General features: G+C 37.6%; 1 protein-coding gene across 2 annotated transcripts in view; it reads right to left on the bottom strand.

The window, feature by feature from the left end:
- Window positions 1-17,631, bottom strand: part of SLC36A4 (solute carrier family 36 member 4) — a 51,065-nt gene extending 33,434 nt beyond the window's left edge. For both annotated transcript variants that reach the window (XM_047878150.1, XM_047878151.1), the window contains exons 1-5: window positions 17,465-17,631; window positions 6,061-6,184; window positions 4,564-4,654; window positions 3,283-3,371; window positions 2,146-2,241 (exon numbers count right to left, since the gene is read on the bottom strand). In XM_047878150.1, coding sequence (XP_047734106.1) covers window positions 2,146-2,241; window positions 3,283-3,371; window positions 4,564-4,654; window positions 6,061-6,184; window positions 17,465-17,516 — 452 coding nt within the window. In that variant the 5' untranslated portion in view covers window positions 17,517-17,631. The remainder of the gene's footprint in view (window positions 1-2,145; window positions 2,242-3,282; window positions 3,372-4,563; window positions 4,655-6,060; window positions 6,185-17,464) is intronic.
- Window positions 17,632-21,169: the final 3,538 nt, after the last annotated feature.

Below are 21,169 nucleotides of genomic sequence, written 5' to 3'. Positions count from 1 at the left end.
CAAAAGGATGTTCCATTCAGCTAAAAGGACAACATTTCCCTATCATTTATTTCTGAAATTCAACAGTCTGAGTATATGCTTATAAAATGATTTCATGAAAAAATTTCATCTTTTAGATCAAGCCTATCTCCTCTACTTCTTGAGCCTTTTCTGATTAACCCAGTGTATTTCCCAGCTCTCTTGGCTTCATGTCATTTGCAAATGTGATGAGTGAGCATGCTCTCCACTATCCAAATCACTAATAAGAACATGAAATGGGAGAGGACTGGGGGTGTGGCCCTAAATCATAAACCAAAGACTTATCCAGTAGCTTAGCTCTAAGTAAGCTCCAGTAGTATCTCTTAATGAGATAACTTAAGAAAATTCCAGCTACAGGGGCACCTGGGTGGCTCAGTCGGTTAAGCATCTGACTCTTGATTTCGGCTCAGGTCATGATCTCAGGGTTCATGAGATGGAGCTCTCCGTCGGGCTCCGCACTAACAGGGGTGCAAGCTGCTTGGGATTCTCTCTGTCCCTCTCCCTCTCCCACTCATGATCTCTCTCAAAATAAATGAACAAACATTAAAAAGAGAGAGAGAGAGAGAGAGAGAATTCCAAGCTACATAAAATAGTGTACAGAAATGAGAAAGGGATGCCACCAGTTAAATTTGCATAGTTTGGGTATTGTGTTTAATCAAGTTATAAATCTGCCTGCATATTATTAATATGCAGCCCATACATCTCTATTTTGTCCAGGGAATGATGAGTATCTACAATAGCATTCACCTACTAATTCATTGCAGTCTTTGCTTGACAATCAATGTCAAGCTGTCAAACAATCTGGTCTACAAGTCTACAGACCTTCCTTCTCTCATTTGAAATTGGATGGGTCCTTGCTTATTTTCATTCTTGCCATAACTATAGCTCTCATGGTTCTTCAGGGATCTCCTTATTGTAAAGAATCTTACTACCCTGAAATGAATTCAAGTTTCTTCTTTCTGATGAATTACGTTTAATTATGTTTAAGTATTCCCTTAAGATCTTTTCATCCACCTTGGATTTTAGCATCTTACCAACAATCATTCCAGCCACATCTACCTGAAAGTCATTCTTCTTGACAGAAAAAAGAGACAAAGCTGTCTCTACTCTGGGGCAGAAGAAGGAAGAAGATAGGATTCTGGGACAAATCCTAGGGCTTTTAGTCTGCTTTCCTCCTTCTTCTACTTGGCATATCAAGAACTCTGAGAAGCTCATAAATAAACCGAACTTCCTGCAAATTCCCAGAAAGGTCATATTTAACCATAAACTCTACTAGCACTCCACTGTTCTTTCCCTTCTTTTAATTTCCACAGCACATATCATTTGTACCACTGTCAGCATTTTGTTGATTACCTATGCCTATTTTTCCAGTCCTGTTTTCAGCTGGCTTTGATCAGCCATGTCTACCAATGATGAAGTTACATTTAAATGATAAGATAGCAAAATAAGATTATGCTAAAATACACACTTCAAATGTTCTATGAGCATGAAAGCCAAACACCACAATTTTATCTAAAATAATGAGACTGCAACATTTTTCTTGCTTTTTTTCCTTTCCTCAAAAAAAATATTAACATGACTATATCATAGGTTAGCCAGATGCTTTATAAATATCATTTTATTTAAAATACTATGATAATCCTGGGGCGCCTGGGTGGCTCAGTCAGCTAAGCATCTGACTTCGGCTCAGGTCATGATCTCACGGCTGTGGGTTCGAGCCCCTCATTGGGCTCTGTGCAGGCAGCTCAGAGCCTGGAGCCTGCTTCAGATTCTGTGTCTCCCTCTCTCTCTGCCCCTCCCCTGCTCACACTCTGTGTCTCTCTCCTTCAAAAATAAATAAACATTAAAAAAAAAATTTTAAATACTATGATAATCCTATAAAGTGAGTATCACCATAAACTCATCTGATAACATGAAAACTAAAACAAAATGATAAATCATTTGACTCAGTTCATAAAATTGAAAAATGGCAGAGTTGAGATTTGAACCCAAGCCTGTCTAACTCTAAAGATTATGTTTATCCCCCCAGCTTTATCACGCTTCTATTCACGTATCCTGTCAACTTAAAACACTTGAAAAGTAATGTGATTTTGATAACCAGATACTAGAAACATAGTAAGTGCTTACCGTCCCCATGCTGCTTGCTTCTGAAGACAACTCCAAGGACTTACTTCCATAGCAAAACTCACAGTGTCACTATAACCCAATGTTGACTTTTTAAACCTGCAATTTAAGGACGTACATGCACATGAAAAAGGCAAATTTTAAGTTGATCTGTAAATCCAACCCTTGAAAAGAACATCAAATACACAGAAAATAATAAATGTAAGGGTATACAATAACAGAGGAGCTTTTGAGATTTCAAGATTTGCACACCCTAAGATATGTCTCATGAAATTTTAAGTCTTTTTACTAATATATTAGCTTTTATCTACTGTTAAAGTTTATAAATTTGGAAAAGTCGTATGACATAAATATTTGTGCTTCACTGATTTAAATATTTAAATTACCTAAAAACATCAACTACATTGTTCAAGCCTAAATTATTCATTCTTAAAAGAGCATTATTTTATGCATCTGCACAGGGCTTTACAACATATTTACACATAAACTATCTTATCTAATACTTAGCCCCATGAGGTAGCTATTATTTCCCTATGTCCTCTTTCCCACTTTTTTTCAAGTATCATTATTATTTAAAGACGATAAATGACTTGCTCAAAGTTTTAAGAACATTTAACAACAACAACAAAAAGAGTTAAAATCAGAATATTAGTTTATTAGAAAAGGCAATATTTATTTTTAAAAAAGTCCACTGTGCAGTAGAAGCATTTCATGATACAAAAATAAAGAAAAAGAATATTATTTTATTGACTATTTACCAACCCACATATCAGCAAAGAACACCAAAGGCACTATACCCTAAAATGAAATCCAAACAAATTAAGGACCATTACTCTATAACTAAAAGTAGTGCTGGGGCCTCCATTTCCTCCAGGTCTTTCCTGATATTTTTTTATTCATATGAAAAGAAATCATTCCATTTCACTACTAAGGTTATCATTTAAGAGGAATAAATATATTCTGACCAGATTTCAATCACAGGAAATATCTTTTTACATATTTATTATTTTAGACTTGTCTATATAACAGGTTAGAGAAAATCAATTATTAGTTGTAAAGCACAGTTAAGACTATCTAATGTTTTAAATCAATACATAGCTTTAAAATAAATAAAATACACTTAACAAAATTTACATTTACCTCTGACACAGAAAGTGACTGCACCGTACCAAAATGTGCATACAGTGAACAGAAATAATTCCTATAAATACGAGGCTGATTGGTCCAAGCTGTGGGGGGAAAATGTATAAGGTTTAAATATTTAAGTTTAACAGAAATTAAATTGCCTTATAAGCAATGAGCCAACTACTCTTTTGTGGAAACAAATTTTGTTGGGCAAAATAATTAGTCATTTGCATAAAGGAAAATTCATAAACTTGATACTGAAAGAATTTCAGCAATACTTACAACAAGGACATAGGACTTCATCTCATCAGCTTGCCTATCCAAACCCATGAATACAGGGTATAGCTATGCAATAAGCTAGGATAGCATACAACATCACAGTTAACCTCAGATGGTAAGTCTATGACCATCTGTCCCACCATTATAATTAAATGCAACTATGAATCACTATCTGAATGACCAGAAAGCACTATGCCAATCTGGGATGGTGCTTGTTGAGCACTTACTTTGTGTGAGGAAGTATGCCAAGAAAAAGATTTGAGAAAGTGGTACATAAAAAATTACAAGTATTTGTTTACTAAAATCAAAATAATGCCTGGGTTATTGAGAACCCAACAAAATATTGTCAAAACTTATTTTTATAATCAGAAATTTATATGTTTCTCTAAATTAGGGTGGACAACATCAACTGCAGCGAAAGGTGGCAGTTAAAACTGTTCTTAGAAAACTGGTAAGGGTTTAAGACTCTGAAAAAAGGTTAAATTAATTTCATTACTTCATAGGTGAATTCTCCCTTGCTGAGAGTCTCTGCAATTACAATAATTGGTTATAATAATACTTTGCGTATTTGTTTTCAAAACATATTGTTATTCCTTTTCTTAACTGTTAACTCTTTAAATCTGAAAACTAGATTTCATTCTCCATTTTAAAAACTATAAAATTTCACCAATACAAACAAGCTACTCTATAAATACATCTCTTGATATGAGTACACTGCTTAAATCTCTGAAAAATCCAAAAGAATAATAAGATGTAACCATACTTGGAAAAATCAAATATTATTTTAGGATCTTTCTGTCAAATGCTATAAATAAATAATTAAGCAGAGATTAAAAGAGTAATTAATTCTCATTTTTTATTAAATGTTACTATTATTGTTCACCCAATATTATCAATACAAACTCACCGTCACCTGAACAGATTATGTGTGAACAGGCCAGAAGTTAGCCTGCAATTTTTGCTCTAATCAAGACTGATAACTGTAATTTAGCTAGAGGTCACGAAGAGAAGTCTTACCACTATGCCTGCGTTTTTTATTGCCAGTGGAAGCCCTAAAAGGCCAGTTCCAATATTTCCTTTAAGAAGATGCATAAGAGTTTGCACAAACCTGAAAAGTAAAAGTTGTAAGATTTAAACATTTTAGGAAAAAAGCTAATAAAAATCACATGATCACTGTTTTAGCATTGGAAGGGAACCGAAAATTAATCTAGGCAAAGAATCAAATAGCACTCCACTCAACCAGAAGTTGAATTGGCCAGAGATCATATTTGGTTCAAGTCCTATCTTTGCCATTTAAAAGCAGAACATGGAAAATTATTATGGAGATTAAATTAGATATTTGAGTGAAAATATTTTTGTACATATTAAAGAAATACAGAAAAGGTAATTTTCTCCTAAGATTCCTTGCTGCTATGACATTCAGAACAATACCGAAGATTATATATGGCTAGGTTGATAAGACAAAGCAATTTATTGACACTGACTACTGTCATCATGGTATATGTGATCTATGATTATCAACCTAACAGGGGCTTAATTAAAAGAAAAATCACACAAGTTTTAAAACTATGTGTATCATCAGGTAAGATAAATACTAATTAACATTTAGACACCGAGTACTCCCTAAGGTATTTCACCTAAGTTTCCAGGAGGCATTTGAAGGAAGTCTCTTGACCAAGAAAAAATAAACTAGGAAGAATAGCCCAAATTTTAAACGTATAAAACAAACATGCTTGCCTAATTTTTTTTTAGTTCATACTGTTCTTTTATGATCACTTAAAATGTAACTTTGCTTAACAGTTAAATTACTATTGCTGTAAGAACTTACTCAAATCTATTAATGATGACAAAATAACAAAAAAGGGTTCTAAAAGGTTCCACTGCTTTCTTACCACCACTTTGTTTCACACCATTAACTCAGCATAAAAAAAGTGTTTACTACCCCTCACCGCCTAATTCCTAATTCCTAACTATTTCAGAAGCCACTGCTCTTAAAATTTCTATTCCTTTCAATCAGATCTCCCTTCTTGCAGGATGCATAGCATTTAATAAGTATTGCGGCAGGGGCGCCTGGGTGGCTCAGTAGGTTAAGCGTCCGACTTCAGCCCAGGTCACGATCTCACGGTCCAGTCCGTAAGTTCGAGCCCCGCGTCGGGCTCTGGGCTGATGGCTCAGAGCCTGGAGCCTGCTTCCGATTCTGTGTCTCCCTCTCTCTCTGCCCCTCCCCCATTCATGCTCTGTCTCTGTCTCAAAAATAAATAAACGTTAAAAAAAAATTAAAATAAAAAAATAAGTATTGCGGCAATACATATCAATTGCAGCAATTCCCACACATGGCTCCGTATTTTAGATGTATTTCTTCTTCCCCAAACAGACTATAAACACCTTGAGGGTGGGGACAATATCTGACTCATCCGTGTGTCTTCTGTAGTATCTAGAAAAGTGCTTTACCTATAGATTACAAAATAGACACTGAATGAAAAGAAAAGGACACATATAACCCGTAATACTTACGAAATACCCTCTTGATCATCAAGCTGGTAATGCTTCTGAACAGGCAGCAGCTCTTGCTCGTGCTCTTCATCTGATGTCCCATCAAAATTCTGCTCATTTATTAAGGGCCTCATTACATCCATATCTTTAAAAAGAAAAGCAAAGTGCTTCACTATTATTTTAAAAACTGAGTTAAAGTGGTAATAAATGAATTTTTAAAACACGGACATACCGCTTGTACTCATCCTTACTATTTCCACTCTGAGTTAATTCACATAAATACTTTTGAGTTTTAGTATATTTAAAAAACAACTGGACTTATTTGCTGGATATTGTTTGGACTAAGCAGTGCAGAGTGAAAAGCTTAAGTATTCAATGCAAAACTTTTTCTGCTTTGTCTACATGAGGTTTATAGCAAATGATCCCAGAACTATGAGATGAAAAAAAATGTAAATAATCAAATGATTTTGTGTCTCTTGTCTTCAAATCATACTGTATCATAAATAGCAATCGCATTTTTAAATACTTTAAGTTATAAAGCCATTCCAATTTTTAAAATTTAGTATCAAAATGTACTCTTATATCTAACAGTTTTTAGCATGACTGAGGATGACAACTCTAGAACAAGATTTTTTAAATAAAGTTTATTTATTTATTCTGAGAGAGAGGGAAAGAGAGCATGTACATGCACACACAGAAGAGGTGGGGGAGAGAGAGGGAGAATTCCAAGCAGGCTCCATGTGCTGTCAGCGCAGAGCCTGACGCAGGGCTGGAACTCCCAGACCATGAGATTATGACCTGAGCTGAAATCAAGAGTCAGACACTTTGAGCCACCCAGATGCCCCTGAAGTATAGGATATTTAAAAGAAATGAAAAGTTGCTCCCTTCAAATAAACACAATAAACCTATGAAACAGAACTAGGGTAACATAAATAATTCAGTTAGGAATGACGGTGATATAATTTTTTTAAGTTTTTTTATTTTGGAATAATTTAAAACTTACATTGAATTTGCAAGAATGGTACCAAAAAAAAAAAAAACACCCTCCTATGTATCCTTTCCAGACTTACCAATTTTTAACATTTTGCCATGTTTGCTTTTTGTTGCTCAAATGTTTATCACTTTTTATGAACTATCTGAGAGCAGGTTACATATATCAAAGCCCCTTACCCTAAAGTTAGCATGTATTCTCTAGGAACAAGAAGATGTTCTTGAATATTCACATTACAGTTATTAAACTCAGTTTAATATTAGTGCAATACTTTAAAGACTTATATATACAATTGGTAATATTAAATGCTTGCTGTCCGTCCTCTGCCAAAGTGTTCTCAATCATTCCTTGGCTGGAAGAAGTTCATTCTTTTGTGGACTGTGTATCACAATGACCCGTAAGATTTGAGAAAACACAAATTGATGTACCTCACCCCAAAGCTTCTGATTCAGCAGGCGTGGGGTGGGTCTGAGAATATGCATTTCTTAAGTTCCCAGGTGATTCTGAAGTTTCTGGTCTGGGAACCACACTTTGAGAACCACTGCTCTACTACATTCTCTAGGAAGAGCTCCTGGACACAGTATTTCCTAAGTTCTAGCATGCTTTAAACTGCTGTTCCACAGCCTTGCTATGAAGGACAGCTTGACAGAACACCTCTGGCTTACACTTTATATCTTTGAGTTTCTTGAAAATGCTGCTCCACTCTTGCCTTGCTTTATAGGCTACTCTACAGAAGTCTGATGACAAACTAATTTTCTGAGCCATTACATACTTTGCCCCTTTTGCTTGAGGTCCTGAGGAATTTTTGCCTTTAAGATCTAATGGTTTTACTATGATATGTCTTCAGTTTAAGCATTTTGAGTCAATTTTCCCAGGGACACAGTGGGCTTTTTTGATTATGTAGATTTTGGCTTTCTTATTTCTGGACACTTTTCTTGGATTAATATCTGTTTAGTTCAAATATTTTGTTTTTCTTCTTTAGAGATTCCAATTATATGTCAAATCTCCTTTGCCTGTCTTCCATTTCAACCACTTCTTCTTTGACCCTTTTGATGTCTTTAACTCATTTAAATTCTTCTTTGAAATTCAATGACTCTATTCAATTTTCATTTCAATATGTTCTCCCTTGGACACCTTGTACTCTATTATTTATTTATGATTTTTCCTACTGCTAGGCATTTCATGGACAGGGATCCTAATTTGAAAGTAGTGCCTTCTGTTAGCAGGATGAAGTTCAGTTTATGTAATGGATGATGTTCACTGACTGGGGTTATAGGGAGCAACTGGTATCTTTCTGGTTCTCTTTCATTTCTGCAGGATATTCAGTCCCCTACCTGCCCCCCTGCCCCTTACTTCCTTCTTTTTTTTCACCTCCAGGTATCAGAGGGACATCTGGATTGCTCCTTTTATCTCCTTCTCCTCCAGAAGCAATGTTTTGCCAAGGTTACTATACTTCTAGACCTCCTAATCCCCTCTCCTCTTTTCCAGAGATTCTAAAGAACCCTCCCCACTTTCAATGCTTGCAGCAGCAACAGGTACTCTGAATTTTGCTGTTTATTTTTCTGCTTATAGAAAATTTGAGGTTTGTGGTATCTTGGTCTCCTACTAATGCTAAAAGAGTAATGCTTCATGAATGGTTTACGTGTGCTCCTTTTTGAATTAACAGGTTTTTAAGGGAGGACATGTAGAGAGATTAGGATTTAGGCAGCCTTCATTATCCCAGTACCAAATGGAACTCATTACAACAGTTTTTCGTAAGAGTAAAGTTATACTTTTAAGATACTGGAAGATGCGTTAGCTTTGTAATATATATTTTTGTAATACATTTTGAAATCAGGAAGTATGATCACTTTGTTCTTCTTTTTCAAGATAGTTTTGGGTATTGGGGATTTTTTTGTAATGAAAATAGTATGATATTGGCATAAAGCTAGGCTTATAGACCACTGAAACTAAATGGAGAACCCAGAAATAAATCTATGCATATATGGTCAACTGATCTTTGGCAATGGTGCCAGGAATACACAATGGGGAAAATCTCTTCAACAAATAGTCGTGGGAAAACTGAATATCCACATGCACAAGAAGGAAAGTGGATCTTTATCTCAATCCATACACAAAAATCAATTTAAAATATATTAAAGACTTAAATACTTGAAAAAGCCTCAGACATTGGTTTTGGCAATGATTTCATGGGTATGACACCAGAAGCACACGCAACAAAAGCAAAAATAGGCAAGAGGGCCTACATCAAACTAAAAAGATTCTATACAAGAAAAGAAACAATCAACATAGTGAAAAGCCAACCTACAGAATGGGAAAGAATATTTGCCAACTTTGCAAACTATATATTTGATAAAGGCTAATTTCCACAATATATAAGAAACTCCTACAACTCAAGAGCAAAAAACCTAGTGATCAGATTAGTAAATTGGCTAAAGATCTGAACAAAGATGATACACAAATGGCCAATGGATTCATGAAAAGATGTTCAATGTCACTAATCATCAGAAAAATGAAAACTAAAACCACAATGAATGTCACTTTACACCTATTAGGGTGGTCATTATAAAAACAAATAAAAAGGTGGGGCACTGGGATGGCTTAGTAGGTTAAGCATCCAACTCTTGATTTCAGCTCAAGTCATGATATCATGTTTCACTGGACTGACCTCCACATTGGGCTCTGTGCTGACAACATGGAGCCTGATTGGGATTCTCTTCCTCTCTCTTTCTCTTTCCCTCTCTCTCTCTCTCTCTCTCTCCCCCTCCGCCGTCCCTGCTCATGCTCATTCTCTCTCGCAAAATAAACTTAAAAAAAAAAAGGCAACAAATATTGGTGAGGATGTGGCAAACTGGAACCCTTCTACACAGTTGGTAGGAATGCAAAATGTTATAGTTGTGAAGGAAAACAGTACAGAGATTCCTCAAAAAATTAAAAACGGAAGTACCATATGACTCAGTCCCACTTCTGAGAATTTACCCATAAGCACTGAAATCAGGAGCTTGAAGAGATGTTAATACTCCCGTGCTCAGGTTAGTGCTACTCACAACAGCCAGCATGTGGAAACAACACGCACTGACAGAGAAATGGATAAAGAAAATAGGATATATACACACAATGGAATATTATTTAGCCTTAAAAAAGAAACTCTTTAATATGCAAAACATGGATGAACCTTGAAGACATTATGCTAAATGAAATAGGCTAGTCACAGTTCAAATACCACCCAATTCCACCTATTTATGGAATCGAACTCATAGAAACAAAGACTAGAGTGGTAGTTGCCAGCCAGTGTGGAGGGGAAAACAGGGAGTTGCTAACCAACATGTATGAAATTTCAGTTATGCAATGTAAGTAAGTTCTAGAGACCTGACATGCAACATTGTGCCTATGGATTACAATACTATACTGTACACTTAAAAATCTGTTAAGAGGACAGATCTCATGGTAAATGTTTATATAACATAATTAAAAAAAAGATATTGGAAAGTGCTTGAAAATAGCCTACTCTTCAGTAATTTAAATATTCCTCCTCTAATAATGTTACTAGTATGTGTAAAATAAAATCAATGAATTAGTAAACATTCTAAATGCATGGAATCTAAATTAATGAGGATTTTCTATAATAGGAATACCCTAACTTTGTCTTTGGGTAGTTTTTCTAACCCTTCAATCTTCAGGACATTCTCCACAGACTATTTTGCAGGATTTCCTAGTTTCTTGTTCTTCAGTATCAAAAGTGGCTCAGCTTAAACCTGTGCACAGTGAAAATTTAAGTAAATTAAGTGTTTCTCAGTATTAGAGAGCTAATGCTGGGATACCTACCACATCACTTTACTCTGATATCTATTAATATTATAAACTATGTTCATCTTTTGTTTGAACAGATCCTATATCTTTTCTGTTATACTCTATACAAAGTAAATTAACATTTTATCTTGTAAAACCACGGTATTTGTTAGGGCTGCTATAACAAGGTACTACACAGTGGGTGGCTTAAAAAAACAGAAATTTATTATCAATTCTGGAGGCTAGAAGTCCGAAATCAAGGTGCTGGCATGGCTGGTTCCTACTGAGGGCTAGGAGAGAGGGATCTGTTCCAGGCTGTTCTCCTTGGCTTATAGATGGCTATCTTCAAGTTCATAGGGTATTTTCCCTGTATGCATGTCTGTGTCCTAATTTCCCCTTATTATAAGGATACAAGTCATACTGGATTAGTGGACCACCCTACTCCAGTGTGGCCTTTATCTTAACTAATTACATTTACAATGATCCTACTGCCAAGTAAGGTCACATTCTGTGGTTAGGACTTCAATATATGAATTTAATTGACAACAATCATCATTATTCATTGCATTATCTTTAAACAGAAACGTGTTAATATTTTCATTCCAAAATTTACTCCATTGCTCTTGCGGACTCTTAAGTTCATTTGCATTTTTATTCATTCAGCTATTCAAATTGTCATTATTTGAACTAATTTCTTTCTGCCACAGGATGTACTATACATTTTATGCATTACTAAGTACACTATTTAAGTTCTCTATAAAGACAGTTATCACTGCCAATATTTCAAACACTGAACAATCTATTTTTTGAAGCATACCTCCCAAGAGATCATAGCAGCAATGTAAAGTCAGAAAAAAAAAGTTTTCTCACAACTTGTAAGTTTACTTTTAATGGCATCATCAGATCACTTTTTAGTATCTTTTAGTTAAACCTGAATATCTAGAGTTGTTAATATAATCTATAAGTACTCTACTAGTTCTATCATTCACAGAATCAAGTTTTTAAAATAGGATTACAATGTACAGTCAAATTCCCAACTAAAAGTTAGTTGGGCTCACAATTAGTCTTAACGAATTTATACTGCATAGCAACTGTCTTATTTAATTTTAACACTGTAATGCCTTGTAGTTTAAACTTTTCCCTCATTCTTAAATTCATTATTTCTCAATTTTATGTGGTCTAGGAAACATTAAATATGAGTTACTGTGGAAATAACTTTTCATATATATTTCTTTGCTTTAAATCCATTTGTCTGAACCCTCACCTTTAAAACCTTAATAAAAATTTAATTATCTCAGGAAGCTTCTCAAATAACAGTGAGATTAAGAAGAGCTATTTTTTTAAATCTGAAACTATTTGAGATAAAATTATTCTTAACAGTGCTAGCAATTTAAGAAGTACACGTTTCTAAATTGTTTCTCATCTACCATTAAGGCAATATGACACATTATTAGTTAAATAACCATATGCTTAAACGTATTTTTAAAAGCTACACTTAAAAATATAACTCCCTAAGACCTTCTCTGCAGTTTCAGCCTGTATTATTTAGGTAACATTACATAGTAAGAAATATGTATTTGTTAAACTAAGTAAACTAAGAGTAGGTGAAGCAGTCAGGTTTTAGGGCCGATTACATTATCATGATTTTGAATCATGATTTGTTTGTATGAAGTTTGAAAGATACAAGATAGTTACTGAATCTAAAGAACACATTAAAATGCCTTCTGATTGAATGTGCTCATAAAAGAGGTTGCAATCCTTTTTAATTCAGTTTCACAAATATTAACACCCAATATGTGTCAGTATTATTAGATGCTGGGAATTAAGCAATTACTAAAACTAACAAAAATTCTTGCCCTCATGGAGCTCAAATTCTAGTGAAGGAAAGAGACAATAAATAAGTAAAATAGAGAGTATGCTAGTGTTAAATGTTAAGAAGGAAAATAGGGATTGGGAAGGACAGTCTATGGTTTTAGATAGGACAGCCGAATTAGGCCTCACTGAGAAAGTAGGGTTTTAAACAAGAACTGAAGGAGGAGGGGGCGGTGAACAATGTGGTTATCTGGGGGAAGAGCAATTAGGCAGTGGAAACAGCAAAGACAAAGGCTCTGAGGATGTAGAGAGCCTGGTGTGTTCAGGAGAAGGAGGCCAGAGTGAGCAGAGAGGGCAGAGCAAGGGGGGGAGTAAGCGAGATCAGAGCTAACAGAGGTAACAGATGGTACACAGCCTTGCAGACCATCCTGAGTGACATGAAAGCCACCTAAAGCAGCGTTGTACAACAGAAATATAACATGAGCCACAAACATAATTTAAATGTTCTAGTATTCACATTTTTGAAAAAGGAAACTGTAACAGACAAAATTAATTTTAATAATATATCTTATGTAAGCCAATATATTCAAAATACTATCATTTGAAAATGTAATCAACAAAAAAATTACTAACAAGATACTTTACATTTTATTTTTCATACTAAATCTTGGAAATCCAGTGTGCGTTTTACACGTACATCATATTTTAATTTGACAAACAACATTTCAAATATACGTACGGCTGCAGATTATCACACTGGACAACACAGCAACAGAGTTTGGTGCAGGGGAGTGACCTGATCTGATTTATACTTTAACCAGGGTTCCTGTGGGCCTACCTTCTCATGTGTAAAATGAGAGCAGTAACTTCTCCCTCACACGGGTTTTATGATAATGAGATGAGGTAACATTTATGAAGCACAGAGCCTCGTTCTTGGCACAGAGGTAGTCAGTAAACACTAGTGTTCCTCCCCTTCCTACATAATGATATATTAGAAGCAATCATGCTGCACAGGATTTTAAATGTAAATTTCTGACAAGAAATTTATTAATTAATTTACTATCAACAATTAATAATTTTGAGCATTTATGAGGTGCAAACTGTGTGTAGGCAAAATGTGTTATGCTGACCAGAAGGAAATAGAGACTAGCAGAAGAAACAAGTACTTAAAAAAACCTAACACGGTCACGGTAAATGCTTTAACAAACTTTAGAAGGGTATGGAGTAAATCAGAACACTCAAACAACATAATTAAAAGTTACAAAATTACAATTTATATTATAATTTACTATTATTTGCCAATGTCCTGCTGTAATTTTTGGCCAAGTACTGAACTGGACAGTTCTAAAAAGTGCTATGTGATTACTCTAGGTAAGAGTTAACAACGCCTTATAAAATAAAACACTATTAAGCAATGGATAGCAAACTACCTAAACACAGTTATTTCTATTTACAAATGGAAAAACCATATGAATAAGAAACACCAGCTTCATTCAATATTATACATGATACATAACATACCGTATGTATACATGAATAGGGCAGAAAATCGGAACATTCTTAAATTAGGCAGTACTTGTATATCTTTTATACTGCCCAGACAATTGTTTCAACCTCAATTTCTTAACCTAAAAATCGACCTAAATTTCTAGTTGTAGTCAGAATTAAAGAAAATCACATTAATTTACCAATATATCTTGAAACCTTAAAAATGTTTATCCTTTCACCTAGTAATTCCACTTCTGACAAGCCAGTATATAGAAAAAAAGGATTTCTGCACAAAGATGTTGAATGAAACATTATTTATGTTGAAAATTTGGAAACAACCTAAATGTGCAACAATCAGGAAATTGCTAAATTAACTACAGGACCTCCACTTTATAAAGCATTACACTGACATTAAATTATAGTTTTGAAGTCTGAGTAAAACAGGGAAAAGTATATCATGCTGAGTGTGAAAAAGCTGGATAATCACAGTATGAATTCAATGATGTTTTAAAAAGTTAATTTAAAATGAAAGCAAGGAAACATATCAAAAATGGGGAATAAGTTAAGGATAGAGATGGCCAATGGGATCATGAGTGCTTTTTACTGTCTTCCTCTGGAAAATGTAGAAAAGAAATAAGAAGAGAGTAATAAACTAGCATTTCTTTTATAATAGCAAAATAAATCACTTTTATTTTGACAATGGACAAACTAAAAATAGAAATAACTTCTTTTAATATAACATAATGTGGTCTTCTAAATCTATAAACTACTATCTATGCAATATGGGAATAGTAACTGTCTTATTCATTTCTGAAGTGGTGAAAATATGCACAGCAAGAAACCTTCCAGAGTTGTCCACTGCCTATGAAATGAAGTGTAGACCTTAAGCTGTACAAATGGCTACTCACATACCTTAAGAAAATCTGTGTCTTAACATCTCTACCAGTGCCTTTTACATAGACATCCAATTTTTAAAATCTGGTCATTGTAGAAAATAATATTTTGTCATTGTAGAACATAAGAAGATATATACATAAGCAATATTTTTAAATTAAAATTACCTCACTAGCCAGAAACAACCACTCGTAACATTTTAGAGTGCAAATACATGCAGTCACTCCTGTATGTTCTCCTTCAGTCCCATGGCTTTTAATACCATCTAAATGCTGATGACTTCCAAATTTATATCTCCAGACCAGATCTCTCACTAGGTCCAGACATAAATCTAATTGCCTACCTACTTAACATCTGCTTGAGTATCCTCACAACATGGCAGCTGGCTTCCCCCCAAGTGAATGATCCAGGAAAGAGAGAGCAAGGCACAATGCCTTTTCAGACCTGGCTTGGAAGTCACATATTATCACTTCCACCATCATCTGTCCATTGGAAGCAAGTTAGTAAATACAATCCACACTCCAAGAGAAGGAAATTAAGTCCTCCTCTTGAAGAGACAAACATCAAAGAATCTGGAGACATTCTATAAAACCACCATAACATCTGAGTTGATGGCAATTTCATTCTTCCAAATACTCAGATCCCTGGAGTCATCCCTGTTTCCTGTTTCACTCTCAACCTTCATCTAATCTGTTAGGAAATCATTCTGCTTATACTTTCGAGTATATCCAGAGTGTAACCATTTCTCTTCAAGCCCACGGCTACAACCATACTTCTGGAAAGGACATATCCATCTCTTTCCTGAATTTCAGAAAAGAAGAGTGAGATCAAGCCCCACGTCCACACTGGGAGTACGGAGCTTGCTTGGGATTCTCTCTCTCCTCTCTCTCTGCCCCTCCTCCATGCACACACACACCGTCTCTCAAAATAAATAAATAAACATTTAAAACATGTATGTGGCAAACATCGTCCCATATTACTTTTAATGGCCTATTCAGTATATGGCTATATCGCAATTTACCCAATTTCCTTTAATTGGACATTTAGATAGTTACCGGATTTTCTCAACTATAAGTAACGTAGTGAACATTTCCTGACATAAGTATTTGTTACATGACTTATTTCTCTGGGAAATATTTCTAGAAGTAAAATTGCTGGGTCAAAGGATATGTGCATTTTTAATGATAATTACATTACACTGTTCTTACCATCAACGCATGAGAATGCCCATTCCCCACATCCTAAGAGGCGTTATTAGTGAATTTAAAACAGACAAACTGGGTTTGTATCTGGGTTATGCCTTTAATTAACTTAAAATTACTGTACCTATAAAATGGGGATAATAATAGCATCTACCTCACCCAATTGTCTTGAAGGTTAAAGGAAACAGTGCGTATGTATAGCACTTAGCACACGGCTTGACACAAAGTTAACAATCAATAAAATGCTAAGTTTATTTCTACCATTATTAGGACTTGAAAGAAATCACTTGCAAAGTGCCCTGCCCATTATTACAGGAACACCAACCTATTAATTACTATAATGAAGTGTTTCTTTAAAGCTCAACTTAAAAAAAAAATCATTCAGCATCGAATTAAAACTATTCCTAAATATAATTCGTACAACTACAGGAAACAATGACAAGACTACCCCGACCCTTGCTTTTGTTTTCCTTGTGACAGCAGGAAACCATAAACAGTGTTGTACTTGCCCTGTCGCCAAGGAGATAAGAGACCAGAGGAAAACAGAAAAACAAACTTTGGCAATCCAGCTGGCTACAGGTCTCTCCTGTCCAGTTAGGTGAACTCGGCGCGCTCGCCACTCCTCGGTGGCACCCGGTAAATTAAGGATTCACCTAGGACTCAGAACGGGGCTGCTGCGATCGATCGCAAAGCCTTAAAGCATCGCTGGGGGAAACGCGGAGAGTCACCGCGCAGGCTCTCGCTTGCCATTGACGTGTTTACACAACGCAGCCCACCCCCAACGCGCGCGCGCGCGCGCGCGCGCACACACACACACACACACACACGCACGCGCGCGCACACAGACAGACAGACACACACACACACACACCCACACACGCACGCCCATTTGACGCCCTTGGTAGGCCGGGCTTTTCGCCGGCCCAGCTCTCCGGTCAGACAACCCGTTCCTGCGCCGGTGCCATCCCGGGGTCAGTCACCTCCCCGAGCCTCAGCTCATCCCACGTTCCGCGGAGGTTTGCTCTGCCGGGTTTTCAATTCATACCCGTGCCAGACCCATGACCCCAAGAGCCCCCGACCATTTCAGGAAAGCCACCCGCGACTCTCCAGGGCCACGCGCGTGCGGATGAGCGGCAGCCGCGGCCCGGCGCCAGCTCCCGCCTCCCCGGCCGAGGCCGAGCGCCGGCCCGGAGCCCGGGCGCATCCCGAGGGCACGCGGCCTCCGCCCCCGCCGGCACGCAGCACCCACCGAGCTCCTCGCGCCCCGCCGCCTCGGCCGCCGCCGGCGCCGCCGCTTCCATCTCTCGGGGGTCTCCAGGACGCCGCTCCCCCGCCGCTGCGTGGCCGGAGACAGGCGGAGGCCTTCCCGGCCGAGCGCGACCCACGCCCAGCGCCCGCCTCCCGGCCCCCAGGACCCCACCCGCGCGGCGGGGAGCATGCGCAGTGACGCTGCCCGGCCCGCCGCGGTGCTGGCGCGCGAGGGGCCGTCCCGGGGCTCGCCCGGCGCTGCGGGCGAGCGGCGTTGCCGGGGGAAGACGCGATGGAGCGGAGACCGGGCGGAAGAGGGCTGTATAACGGGACACAAGGGGCGGTTTGGAGGTCACTGGCATGGGAGCTCAGAGCTGGCGGGGACCCAGGCCTGTAGTTCCCTGGAGGACTTAAAAGGTGACCACGAACTTAAATTTGAAGGGCCCATCTAATTTGCAAGGCTTCAGCATTCTGTAAGGCACCAGAGAGAATGCAGAGTAGGAGGGGATTGTCCCCTCTCCATGCTGGAGTTCTGACTTATTCCTTGGTTATCCGTCTTCCTATGCCCCTGTTTAGAGATTCAGGATGCACTCAATTTTAGGATTTAATTTAGTCAAATAGTTTCACTTTAAGGATTTTTCAGTGCCCTCCAAAAATATTTGGCGTTAATCTCACGGCTGAATGAAAATTAAGGTTAAGAATAATTGTACTGATGTGTCAGACACTCTTAAGAACTACTGATAATTCTGATGACAATCCTGTGAGATAATTCTAATGTTTATATCCGTTTTACTGATGAGGGAACTAAGGCCCACAAAGCTAAGTAACTTGTACAAGGACAGGAAAGTAATAAATGGCAAAGATGGAATTCTATCTGCAGTCAGAGCTGGGGCTCTCCACCAGTATACAAAGCTGACCTCTCAGGTGCCTACCAATTAATATTTGATCAATCAATAGATGAAGCCAGCTTTTGGTTTGAAAGGAAAATATTTTAATTTTGAAATCGCTTTCATTATCTTTCACTTCATCTTTCTTTAAATTCAGGACACTAGACACTTTTGGTCTTCTCCATTTCAGTGTGGTCTTTTTAGGAAAGCCTTTTTCTGAGGGGTGTCTAGGTTCTAGGATCCCTGTTATAACTACATGGTGGTGGTGTTAAAAATTTTAAATTCTGAGGTTATAAAAGTACACAACTACATAATATCTATATCTCTCCTCCTGTTGCATCCTTTGTAGGTTTTACTAGTGAAAATGACAGTTTGCCAAAACCATTTATTTTACTACATATCTACCCCCAATCACTCACACACATACGCCTGCAAACCCCGAAGAAAGGTTTGATTTGAAATGTCCCTGACAAGTAACAAAGATGTATGGGAAGGCAGAGAAAGAATTCTATTCTAGGTCATAGCTAGAGGAATAGTCTCTCATCTGTATTGATGGAGCACTAGGTTAGAAATCAGTGGGAGAGAAAATAGGCATCAGACTGGTGATTGCCCAGAAAACCATCCATTGTAATGAGAATACTTGGGGCAGTGTTGTGAAAGAGGAACATTAGTCTTTGAGTGTTAAAAGGGATCAAAGCCATTGTCCTCTAATCTCAGCATCAGGAAAGCAGATCTGGCAGTGCGGAAAGAAAAAAGGCTTGACCTGTGATACAGGCCTGGGCTTCTTTGGAGAAGCCTGGGCTGAGGCAGGCAGCCAGACTCAGTATCTTTGCAAAGTGATGTGGAGATAAGCCAAATGATAGGGATGATAATAAGATTCAAGAGAATTATGGTTTTCACATACCATTACTTGAGGAGATACTTGCTGTCACTTCTGCTCCAGGCCTTATAATTTGGAAGAGGTTATGGGGAAAAACTGTATCAGGATAAAGACATAAAGAATGTAACCATTTGAATGGCAACCCTGGCAATTCCTTTCTTTCCTTTCCTGTTTTGAGCTTCCTGGATTATATCCCAATTATTTCGCCTTTGTAACCATGGAACTTTGTTTATATCTCTGTTGTTATAAGTCTTCTCCCCTTATATTATAATTGCTTGAGTCTCATGCTATGCTGTGAACCCCTGCTGGGGAGAAGCTATATCTTTGTGTCTTTTTCTCAGCAGGGCCTGGCAGAGGGCCCTGCATGTACTACTCATGTAGGACTAGGTGTGGCAAGTTGTGGACTAGAGCCTCATAGATACGTGAAAGAAAATATTTAGAAATAGTTAAGGGGCACGTGGGTGGCTGAGTCGGTTGAGCATCCGACTTCGGCTCAGGTCATGATCTCGCAGTTCATGAGTTCGAGCCCCACATTGGGCTCTGTGCTGACAGCTCAGAGCCTGGAACCTGCTTTGGATTCTGTGTCTCCCTCTCTCTCTACCCCTCCCTGGCTTGTACTCTCTCAAAAATAAATAAACATTAAAAAAAGTTAATAAAAAAATGAAATAGTTAATGTATCCAAACACATTTATGGAGCAATTTCCATGTGCCAGGGGTGCACTAGATGCAGGGGCTATAATGGCAAACAATACTCGTATAGTCCCTGCCATCATGGAGTTCATCGTCTAGTGCAGGAGCATGCAAAAGAAAAGAACTATGCAAAATACTATGTAATTACATTGTTGGTGAAAAAAATAAGGTGTTGTTGAGGAACCTACCTTAGATTGTGTAGGCAGGACAGTGTTGTCTGAGAACATTTAAGCTGACACCTCATGGTAAGAAGGAATCAGCTCGGTGTATGTAGGGAGAAGAGCCGTTCAGGCAGCAAGAACAGCTTTCTCCATTTTATAGATGGAGAAATGGTGTGTTTTTGATATGCTGATGTATACCAAGGAACATCTAGATAGTGGTGTCTATTATACAGCAGTTGGGTCTGTAAAGTTTCTTCATATGTAAAATAATTTTACCAATCTCACACGTTGTTGTGAAGATTCAGTGAGATAATGTGTATAAAACACTGTGCCTGGGTGACTCAATCCATTAAGTGTCTGACTCTTGATCTCAGCTCAGGTCTTGAGCTCAGGATCATGAGTTCAAATCCCACATTGGACTCTGCACTGAGCATGAAGCCTACTTTAAAAAAAAAAGTTTATAAAGCATTAATACTTGTCTAGTTCATAGAAAGCATCAAATAGTTACTAAGCCTATTAGTTAGGATGCTTTGTTGTAATGGAGAAAGAGGCCAATTCAAACTAGCTTGAGCCAAAAGGAGAATTTAATGAGGATACTGAGATACCTAGGATAGAGATGTGACTTAGCTCGGAAGCATCTGATCCCGATGCCTCTGACACTTTATCTCCTTCTCCATGAATTGCTTTTCTCTGTGCATCTGCTTGTTCATCTGTGCTAGTTTTTGCTGCAGAACTCCTTGGCTTCTCAGGTTCACCTGGCAGGAAACATGGTTCCTAAGAATTGTGAATTTCTAGAGCTTGTGGTTTGCATGTCCAGAAAAATACTGGTCTCTTTCTCAGTTTCGAATTAAAATTTTCCCAGACAAAAATTGTGATGGGATCATATTGGATCGGGTCCCTACCCCAGACTGGGCAAGTGAGTGGTGGAGAAAGTCATACATCATGGTGGGTATCGATGGAACCATGTGGATGACAGTATGGAAAAGGGAACAGTTTTCAAAAGAAGCTGAGCAGACCTCAGAAACGGAGTAGGTGTCCACCCTACTTTGATTCCCCTCTATGTAAAATATTACTCATTATGTATCTTA

Source organism: Prionailurus viverrinus, chromosome D1 (genome assembly GCF_022837055.1).
Source record: "Prionailurus viverrinus isolate Anna chromosome D1, UM_Priviv_1.0, whole genome shotgun sequence".
Classification (NCBI taxonomy): Eukaryota; Metazoa; Chordata; class Mammalia; order Carnivora; family Felidae; genus Prionailurus; species Prionailurus viverrinus.
The sequence above is the reverse complement of the archived record's forward strand: the minus strand, read 5'-3'. Positions and strand labels throughout refer to the sequence as shown.